Genomic DNA, 12,439 nt, shown 5'->3' on the forward strand with positions numbered 1-12,439 from the left:
TCACTGCCTTACATCAATATGTATAAGGTATCTGGTAGCTGTAATTTCCACTCACTGCCTTAAATCAATATTTATAAGGCATCTGGTAGCTGTAATTTCCAATCACTGCCTTACATCAATATTTATAAGGCATCTGGTAGCTGTAATTTCCAATCCCTGCCTTACATCAATATGTATAAGGTATCTGGTAGCTGTAATTTCCACTCACTGCCTTACATCAATATGTATAAGGTATCTGGTAGCTGTAATTTCCAATCACTGCCTTACATCAATATGTATAAGGTATCTGGTAGCTGTAATTTCCACTCACTGCCTTAAATCAATATTTATAAGGTATCTGGTAGCTGTAATTTCCAATCCCTGCCTTACATCAATATGTATAAGGTATCTGGTAGCACTAATTTCCACTCACTGCCTTACATCAATATGTATAAGGTATCTGGTAGCTGTAATTTCCAATCACTGCCTTACATCAATATGTATAAGGTATCTGGTAGCTGTAATTTCCACTCACTGCCTTAAATCAATATTTATAAGGTATCTGGTAGCTGTAATTTCCAATCCCTGCCTTACATCAATATGTATAAGGTATCTGGTAGCACTAATTTCCACTCACTGCCTTAAATCAATATGTATAAGGTATCTGGTAGCTGTAATTTCCAATCACTGCCTTACATCAATATTTATAAGGCATCTGGTAGCTGTAATTTCCAATCCCTGCCTTACATCAATATGTATAAGGTATCTGGTAGCTGTAATTTCCACTCACTGCCTTACATCAATATGTATAAGGTATCTGGTAGCTGTAATTTCCAATCACTGCCTTACATCAATATGTATAAGGTATCTGGTAGCTGTAATTTCCACTCACTGCCTTAAATCAATATTTATAAGGTATCTGGTAGCTGTAATTTCCAATCCCTGCCTTACATCAATATGTATAAGGTATCTGGTAGCACTAATTTCCACTCACTGCCTTAAATCAATATGTATAAGGTATCTGGTAGCTGTAATTTCCAATCACTGCCTTACATCAATATTTATAAGGTATCTGGTAGCTGTAATTTCCAATCACTGCCTTACATTAATATGTATAAGGTATCTGGTAGCACTAATTTCCACTCACTGCCTTCAATCAATATGTATAAGGTATCTGGTAGCTGTAATTTCCTCTCACTGCCTTACATCAATATGTATAAGGTATCTGGTAGCTGTAATTTCCAGTCACTGCCTTAAATCATTATGTGATGTAAGTAGTGATAGAGAGAAATTATAAAAAGCATAGTTTAATACTGAAAATGAAATAAAGAATAATAAAAATATAAGTAAATGAAAACAACATATTCAAACCAATCCTTCATTTGAGTACAACTGTTGTTTATATTCTCTTAGGAGCTCATTTCTTTTTATCCATGCATTTTTAATCCCAAAGAACATAACACCTGTAAAATACTTGAACTATTGATGAAGCAGTATTATTAATGAAACACTATGTTCATACACTAATTGAAGGAGTATTATTAATGAAACACTAAGTATATACACTAATTGAAGGAGTATTATTAATGAAACACTATGTATATACACTAATTGAAGGAGTATTATTAATTAAACACTATGTATATACACTAATTGAAGGAGTATTATTAATTAAACATTGTATCTACACTAATTGAAGCAGTATTATTAATGAAACACCATATATATACACTAATTGAAGGAGTATTATTAATGAAACACTAAGTATATACACTAATTGAAGGAGTATTATTAATGAAACGCTATATATATATACACTAATTGAAGCAGTATTATTAATGAAACACTATGTATATACACTAATTGAAGCAATAGTATTAATGAAACACTATGTACATACACTAATTGAAGCAGTATTGTTAGTGAAACACTGAGTATATATACACTAACTGAAGCAGTATCATTAATGAAACCCTGAGTATATACACTAATTGAAGCAGTATTATTAATGAAACACTAAGTATATACATTAATTGAAGGAGTATTATTAATGAAACACTATATACACTAATTGAAGGAGTATTATTAATGAAACACTGAGTATATACACTAATTGAAGCAGTATTATTAATGAAACACTATGTTCATACACTAATTGAAGCAGTATTATTAATGAAACACTATGTTCATACACTAATTGAAGCAGCATTATTAATGAAACACTATGTTCATACACTAATTGAAGCAGTATTATTAATGAAACACTATGTTCATACACTAATTGAAGCAGTATTATTAATAAAACACTATGTATATGCACTAATTGAAGCAGTATCATTAATGAAACCCTGAGTATATACACTAACTGAAACAGTATTATTAATGGAACACTATGTTCATATACTAATTGAAGCAGTATTATTAATGAAACACTATGTTCATATACTAATTGAAGCAGTATTATTAATGAAACACTATGTATATACACTAATTGAAGCAGTATTATTAATGAAACACTGAGTATATACACTAATTGAAGCAGTATTATTAATGAAACACTATGTATATACACTAATTGAAGCAGTATTATTAATGAAACACTATGTTCATACACTAATTGAAGCAGTATTATTAATGAAACACTATGTATATACACTAATTGAAGCAGTATTATTAATGAAACACTATGTTCATACACTAATTGAAGCAGTATTATTAATGAAACACTATGTTCATATACTAATTGAAGCAGTATTATTAATGAAACACTATGTATATACACTAATTGAAGCAGTATTATTAATGAAACACTGAGTATATACACTAATTGAAGCAGTATTATTAATGAAACACTGAGTATATACACTAACTGAAACAGTATTATTAATGGAACACTATGTTCATATACTAATTGAAGCAGTATTATTAATGAAACACTATGTACATACACTAATTGAAGCAGTATTATTAATGAAACACTGAGTATATACACTAATTGAAGCAGTATTATTAATGAAACACTATGTTCATACACTAATTGAAGCAGTATTATTAATTAAACACTATGTTCATATACTAATTGAAGCAGTATTATTAATGAAACACTATGTACATATACTAATTGATGCAGTATTATTAATGAAACACTGAGTATATACACTAATTGAAGCAGTATTATTAATGAAACACTGAGTATATACACTAACTGAAACAGTATTATTAATGGAACACTATGTTCATATACTAATTGAAGCAGTATTATTAATGAAACACTATGTACATACACTAATTGAAGCAGTATTATTAATGAAACACTGAGTATATACACTAATTGAAGCAGTATTATTAATGAAACACTATGTTCATACACTAATTGAAGCAGTATTATTAATTAAACACTATGTTCATATACTAATTGAAGCAGTATTATTAATGAAACACTATGTACATATACTAATTGATGCAGTATTATTAATGAAACACTATGTTCATATACTAATTGAAGCAGTATTATTAATGAAACACTATGTACATATACTAATTGATGCAGTATTATTAATGAAACACTATGTACATATACTAATTGATGCAGTATTATTAATGAAACACTATGTATATACACTAATTGAAGCAGTATTATTAATGAAACACTGAGTATATACACTAATTGAAGCAGTATTATTAATGAAACACTGAGTATATACACTAATTGATGCAGTATTATTAATGAAACACTATGTACATACACTAATTGAAGCAGTATTATTAATGAAACACTGAGTATATACACTAATTGAAGCAGTATTATTAATGAAACACTGAGTATATACACTAATTGAAGCAGTATTATTAATGAAACACTGAGTATATACACTAATTGATGCAGTATTATTAATGAAACACTATGTACATACACTAATTGAAGCAGTATTATTAATGAAACACTGAGTATATACACTAATTGAAGCAGTATTATTAATGAAACACTGAGTATATACACTAATTGATGCAGTATTATTAATGAAACACTATGTACATACACTAATTGAAGCAGTATTATTAATGAAACACTGAGTATATACACTAATTGAAGCAGTATTATTAATGAAACACTGAGTATATACACTAATTGATGCAGTATTATTAATGAAACACTATGTACATACACTAATTGAAGCAGTATTATTAATGAAACACTGAGTATATACACTAATTGAAGCAGTATTATTAATGAAACACTGAGTATATACACTAATTGATGCAGTATTATTAATGAAACACTATGTACATACACTAATTGAAGCAGTATTATTAATGAAACACTGAGTATATACACTAATTGAAGCAGTATTATTAATGAAACACTGAGTATATACACTAATTGAAGCAGTATTATTAATGAAACACTGAGTATATACACTAATTGAAGCAGTATTATTAATGAAACACTATGTTCATACACTAACTGAAGCAGCATTATTAATGAAACACTATGTTCATACACTAATTGAAGCAGCATTATTAATGAAACACTATGTTCATACACTAATTGAAGCAGCATTATTAATGAAACAGTATGTTCATACACTAATTGAAGCAGCATTATTAATAAAACACTATGTTCATACACTAATTGAAGCAGCATTATTAATGAAACAGTATGTTCATACACTAATTGAAGCAGCATTATTAATGAAACACTGAGTATATACACTAATTGAAGGAGTATTATTAATGAAACGCTATATATATATACACTAATTGAAGCAGTATTATTAATGAAACACTATGTTCATACACTAATTGAAGGAGTATTATTAATGAAACACTATGTATATACACTAATTGAAGCAGTATTATTAATGAAACACTAAGTATATACACTAATTGAAGCAGTATTATTAATGAAACACTATGTATATACACTAATTGAAGCAGTATTATTAATGAAACACTATGTATATACACTAATTGAAGCAACATTATTAATGAAACACTATGTATATACACTAATTGAAGCAGTATTATTAATGAAACACTATGTATATACACTAATTGAAGCAACATTATTAATGAAACACTATGTATATACACTAATTGAAGGAGTATTATTAATGAAACACTATGTATATACACTAATTGAAGGAGTATTATTAATGAAACACTATGTATATACACTAATTGAAGCAGTATTATTAATGAAACACTATGTATATACACTAATTGAAGCAACATTATTAATGAAACACTATGTATATACACTAATTGAAGCAGTATTATTAATGAAACACTATGTATATACACTAATTGAAGCAACATTATTAATGAAACACTATGTATATACACTAATTGAAGGAGTATTATTAATGAAACACTATGTATATACACTAATTGAAGGAGTATTATTAATGAAACACTATGTATATACACTAATTGAAGCAGTATTATTAATGAAACACTAAGTATATACACTAATTGAAGCAGTATTATTAATGAAACACTAAGTATATACACTAATTGAAGCAGTATTATTAATGAAACACTATGTATATACACTAATTGAAGCAACATTATTAATGAAACACTATGTATATACACTAATTGAAGCAGTATTATTAATGAAACTATGTATATACACTAATTGAAGCAATAGTATTAATGAAACACTATGTTCATACACTAATTGAAGGAGTATTATTAATGAAACACTAAGTATATACACTAATTGAAGGAGTATTATTAATGAAACACTATGTATATACACTAATTGAAGGAGTATTATTAATGAAACACTATGTATATACACTAATTGAAGGAGTATTATTAATGAAACACTAAGTATATACACTAATTGAAGGAGTATTATTAATGAAACACTATGTTCATACACTAATTGAAGGAGTATTATTAATGAAACACTATGTATATACACTAATTGAAGGACTATTATTAATGAAACACTGTATATACACTAATTGAAGGAGTATTATTAATGAAACACTAAGTATATACACTAATTGAAGGAGTATTATTAATGAAACACTATGTTCATACACTAATTGAAGGAGTATTATTAATGAAACACTATGTATATACACTAATTGAAGCAGTATTATTAATGAAACACTAAGTATATACACTAATTGAAGCAGTATTATTAATGAAACACTATGTATATACACTAATTGAAGGAGTATTATTAATGAAACACTATGTTCATACACTAATTGAAGGAGTATTATTAATGAAACACTATGTTCATACACTAATTGAAGGAGTATTATTAATGAAACACTATGTATATACACTAATTGAAGGAGTATTATTAATGAAACACTATGTATATACACTAATTGAATGAGTATTATTAATGAAACACTATGTATATACACTAATTGAAGGAGTATTATTAATGAAACACTAAGTATATACACTAAATGAAGGAGTATTATTAATGAAACACTATGTATATACACTAATTGAAGGAGTATTATTAATGAAACACTATGTATATACACTAATTGAAGGAGTATTATTAATGAAACACTAAGTATATACACTAATTGAAGGAGTATTATTAATGAAACACTATGTATATGCACTAATTGAAGGAGTATTATTAATGAAACACTATGTATATACACTAATTGAAGGAGTATTATTAATGAAACACTAAGTATATACACTAATTGAAGGAGTATTATTAATGAAACGCTATGTTCATACACTAATTGAAGGAGTATTATTAATGAAACACTAAGTATATACACTAATTGAAGGAGTATTATTAATGAAACACTATGTATATACACTAATTGAAGCAGTATTATTAATGAAACACTGAGTATATACACTAATTGAAGCAGTATTATTAATGAAACACTATGTATATACACTAATTGAAGCAGCATTATTAATGAAACACTAAGTATATACACTAATTGAAGGAGTATTATTAATGAAACACTATGTTCATACACTAATTGAAGGAGTATTATTAATGAAACACTATGTATATACACTAATTGAAGCAACATTATTAATGAAACACTATGTTCATACACTAATTGAAGCAGCATTATTAATGAAACACTATGTACATACACTAATTGAAGCAACATTATTAATGAAACACTATGTATATACACTAATTGAAGCAATAGTATTAATGAAACACTATGTTCATACACTAATTGAAGGAGTATTATTAATGAAACACTATGTATATACACTAATTGAAGCAATAGTATTAATGAAACACTATGTTCATACACTAATTGAAGGAGTATTATTAATGAAACACTAAGTATATACACTAATTGAAGGAGTATTATTAATGAAACACTATGTATATACACTAATTGAAGGAGTATTATTAATGAAACACTATGTATATACACTAATTGAAGGAGTATTATTAATGAAACACTATGTTCATACACTAATTGAAGGAGTATTATTAATGAAACACTATGTATATACACTAATTGAAGGAGTATTATTAATGAAACACTGTATATACACTAATTGAAGGAGTATTATTAATGAAACACTAAGTATATACACTAATTGAAGGAGTATTATTAATGAAACACTATGTATATACACTAATTGAAGCAATAGTATTAATGAAACACTATGTTCATACACTAATTGAAGGAGTATTATTAATGAAACACTAAGTATATACACTAATTGAAGGAGTATTATTAATGAAACACTATGTATATACACTAATTGAAGGAGTATTATTAATGAAACACTATGTATATACACTAATTGAAGGAGTTATTAATGAAACACTATATACACTAATTGAAGGAGTATTATTAATGAAACACTATGTATATACACTAATTGAAGGAGTATTATTAATGAAACACTATATACACTAATTGAAGGAGTATTATTAATGAAACACTATGTATATACACTAATTGAAGGAGTATTATTAATGAAACACTAAGTATATACACTAATTGAAGGAGTATTATTAATGAAACACTATGTTCATACACTAATTGAAGGAGTATTATTAATGAAACACTATGTTCATACACTAATTGAAGCAGTATTATTAATGAAACACTATGTATATACACTAATTGAAGGAGTATTATTAATGAAATACTATGTATATACACTAATTGAAGCAATAGTATTAATGAAACACTATGTTCATACACTAACTGAAGCAGTATTATTAATGAAACACTATGTATATACACTAATTGAAGCAGTATTATTAATGAAATACTATGTATATACACTAATTGAAGCAGTATTATTAATGAAACACTATGTACATACACTAATTGAAGGAGAGTATTAATAAAGCCAACACTTAACTGATTTTCAGACAAAGTCACTCAATCAGCATCATGTCAGTCAAGTCTCTTGGTAGGCACAAATGCTGGTCAGGTAAAATATCACCAAATTTCACAATTAAACAAGTCTAGCTTTCTCAATACCACTGATAATTAGTCCCTTTCTTTCACTTGTTACATGAGCTGCATCATTCATTTTGCATGAATTGGCTTTATTAATGAGGTTGCAAGGTTTACTTCATAGGCATTTTATTTACGCTCATAGAAGTGGTTGTATAGTTTCCGTTATTTGGCTGTGTTGGCTTCCACTGATGTTATTCACTCAGATGAAAACATGGTCCATTAAAGTATTGAACTTGTCAGGTCTTTGATTTTGCTTATACATGTGGTAATATTATTTAAACAGTGAAGTGACCAGCAGTTTGCATCGGCATATTCATTCACATGCTTTTTTTTGGGTGTCAGCAGAGGTTTAACCATGAAATTAAATACCTGCTAATACACTGACTTAAACAGGCAAAACCACACCTTTTAGTACCCATCAAAAATGTCTTATTTTATTAAATCCATGAAAATGAGCCCCCAAAAGTAAACAATACTACAGTGATTTATCGTAACTGTAAATGTCTGTATATTACAAATGAGCAAGGTCTTCTTTAATGATTCATATCACAGGTTTTCAATTTTTTGTCTTGTTTATAAGACCTTCGGTAAATGTAAACAGCTTTTCAACACACCCAGCAGTACTGAAAAAGGCATAGAAAAAATTATTGTATATCTTATCAACATTCTTTTCTTCTGATGCTCAGATCACAATAGCTGCTATGAAATGCCATCTGTCAATAGCTGCTATGAAATGCCATCTGTCAATAGCTGCTCTGAAATGCCATCTGTCAATAGCTGCAGTGAAATTCTATCTGTCGATAGCTGCTATAAAATGACAACTGTTGGTAGTTGCTATGAAATGCCATATGTCAGTACAATAGCTGTCATGGAATGCCATGTCAGTAGCTGCATGAAATGCCATCTATCAGTATAATAGTTGCTGTAAAGTGTCATCTGTCAATAGCTGCCGTGAAATTCTGTCTCTTTCATTTCTTTCTAAAGAAGAACACTGTTTATATTTAAAATTTCCAAGGCCGATTCTAAGCAGTAATACTCCAGTAATTTGCCATAATATAAATATCTATTGTTTCACTAGAGGATTAGCCCACACATAGATAACCCATCAATGAATTTAGTTTTTAATATTTTCTTTGGCACTGGTTGACCTATGCATACATAAGCAATTTTTCAAAAGCAATTGATTGGCAAATAAACGATGCCCAGTTTTGTTTTAACTAGTGGTACCTAAATATGCAATCTCAAGCAACAGGTGCAACTTATTTTCCCACATTTTATATCCCTTTTTTATTCTCAACTTGAACGTTATTTAACATTGTTTACTTAATATATTTATTCTGAATAATTGTTTGAGGGCACATAAGCTGCATGGTACGTTTTTCAATTCCTTTTAATTTAATGATGGTAATTAATGTTTGTAGTGCCAGGTGTTCACTCGTGTAAGTTTCTTTGTTGTGAATGGAGATGCTCCAGCATAACAGTGATCATTCCTGGGATCGAAACTAATTGCTGACAATTTTATTGTTATGGTTTATTGTTTGTTGTGGTTTGTCTGATTTTAGTATTGTTGTAAGGTTAGAAACATTCATAAAGTAGCTTGAATAATGTTTAAACTTAACATTCCATTTATTGGAGAAAAATGTAATTAATCAGGACTTCTATGCAAAAATCGGGAGATAGGCATGGAATGGCCCCAAAAATCTGGATTTTTTCTCTCTCTCTGGGAGAGTTGACAGGTATGCCTATTGTGAGAGTTTACACTTTAGAGTTGTTGTTGTTGTTGTATGGTTTAACGCCATTTTTCAGCACAAGATACGCTATACATGGCGGCCAGTATAATTGGTGGAGGAAGAATCCTGGAAAACCCCGGGAAGAACCACTGACCCACGAGAAGCTACTGGCAGGCTTTCTCACGTACCCACGTTAGCTGAGCCTGAGACTCGAACTCATGCAGACAGAGGTGAGATGGCAGTGATCTGTAACGGTGAGCGCTTTAGACCACTCAGTCACTCGGGGCCCCCAACACACTTTAGAGAACAACAGTTGACAGAGGCTAACAAGAGAATTGTTTTGATGTATATCATGAATTCATAATAGTGATGATGATTAAGGTGGTGGTGGTGGTTGTTGTCTTGGTAACACTGACATATATGTTCTGTCTACCCAGAGCACGGTTATCTCTGTTGATCATCTGTATTATTGATGCCTGGACTTAAAGTGATATTTCCATTTTGGGGGCATTCACCTTCCCGTTATTCCGTAATGATTCCAAATTTTGTTTACATTTTACAAAAATAATCACGTCAATAATTTACCCAGTTTGTAAATGTTGTCAGAGAAATAAATTAGATACATAGGGTCCTTTCATTTTTACTTAACATGAATGTTCATTATATGATTGTAAAAAATTTCTGATTATTTCTGTGCAGTTACATAAAAGAATAAATACAGTTGCATCACAGTTTTAGACCTGCTACAGAAAGTCCAGGACTTGCCAGTAACACACTAGTTCTGGACCATTGGGTCCAGGTCCCTTTTTTTGTGCCTCTGTACAGCTAGCAAACTTTTTGGATGGCTTGCTCTTGGGGTAAGGAAGACCTCTATTGAGTCAGGATTAAAAGATCAGTGGTCAAGGCCACTAACTTGAATAAGACTGCACAATGAGTTTTCCACAATAGACAATTTCCAAACTTTGTGGATGGCTTGCACTTTGGGTTGTGACAAATCATTTCAATTTCAAGGTCAAAGGCTAAGGTCACTGACTGAAAGAAGACAAATACTCTTACATAATAAGATTAGTACTACATTACAGATGTTTACCAATCTACATGGATGGCTTGCACTTTTGGTTGAGAAGAAGTCTATTGATCTTAAGGATCCATATGTTAAAAATTAAGCTCATTGTTACAGAAAGAAGAAAAATAGTTTCTGGACAATAATGTTTATTACCAATTATGTCAGAGGTCAAGGTCACCAAAGTTTGCAGATGACCTGTACTTTTGGTAAGCAAAAAGCTTGTTGACTTTGGTGGTATTGGAAAAGAAATGTTTTTTCAAAAATCTTTCTGTGATCAACCATTTGCCATTACCAAAGTTAGATAGTGACCTACAGATATGGTGAGAACGAAGCTTTAATGACTTTGAAGTCAGTGGTCAAAGTCATTTTGAAGGAAGGAAGGAACTAGTTTTTTGCATGATGGCTTTGCTTCTAGACCACATACCTTGACCAAAGTTTGTGGAGGGCTTGCATTTTAGGTATGGAAAGAGGTTTCCTGATTATGAGGTCAACGGTCAGGGTCATAGTGGCTCAGAGAAAATGGGTTTTGCTGAATAACTTTTGTTCTAGAGTGACTTCCTTAACCAATCTTTGTGGACCACATGCACTTCAAGTAATTAAAAATAGAACTATTAATTCTAGGGTCTAAAAGTCTATTCATGGTAAGTGGGATAAAATAGTCATGGTTTCTGTTTTATGTTTAGTTTAAGATCAAGGCCAAAGCAATGACAAATCTGCCAACCATACCAATCAACGCCGACATAGAGGACTTTTTTAAAAATGTGGTGGACATACAGTGTGCTATTCATGTTATTTATGTTTTTAATTGCATCTCTAAATTTGTGGTTTGTAGTTTGTTAATGTATAAATTGTTTTGAACCCATTCTGTCAATTAGTGCAGTGATTATTATAGTGTTAAAAAATAAGAACTTCTAACCTCATTATTGAAGGAAAAATGCATAATTTTGCAATTTTTTCTTTCCTTTTTCAGAACTTGGAGTATGCAAGAGATCTGTTGCTAGGCAACACACAGTGGCAAAACCTCAGTCATATGCCAACTCAGGGTCTCTTTACTGATAGGAAACAAAACAACTTCTTCCAGGTATTGAACTTGGTGTTAATTTTTACATCTTGATTGCACTTTTTAGAAGTAAAATGTGTTTTCCCATCCCAAACGTCTTGTATTTGGCAAAACTGCCTTAAGCCCTGCTCCCCTCTATCTCACAAACTTGACC

General features: G+C 29.8%; 1 protein-coding gene across 2 annotated transcripts in view; it reads left to right on the forward strand.

The window, feature by feature from the left end:
- LOC149792503 (calcineurin-binding protein cabin-1-like) overlaps window positions 1-12,439 on the forward strand; it is a 197,794-nt gene that overhangs the window by 166,823 nt on the left and 18,532 nt on the right. For both annotated transcript variants that reach the window (XM_089971114.1, XM_089971115.1), the window contains exon 37: window positions 12,196-12,306. In XM_089971114.1, the coding sequence (XP_089827240.1) occupies window positions 12,196-12,306 (111 nt within the window). The remainder of the gene's footprint in view (window positions 1-12,195; window positions 12,307-12,439) is intronic.

This window comes from Sinohyriopsis cumingii, chromosome 9 (assembly GCF_028554795.1).
Source record: "Sinohyriopsis cumingii isolate HCF-2022 chromosome 9, ASM2855479v2, whole genome shotgun sequence".
Taxonomy (NCBI): domain Eukaryota; kingdom Metazoa; phylum Mollusca; class Bivalvia; order Unionida; family Unionidae; genus Sinohyriopsis; species Sinohyriopsis cumingii.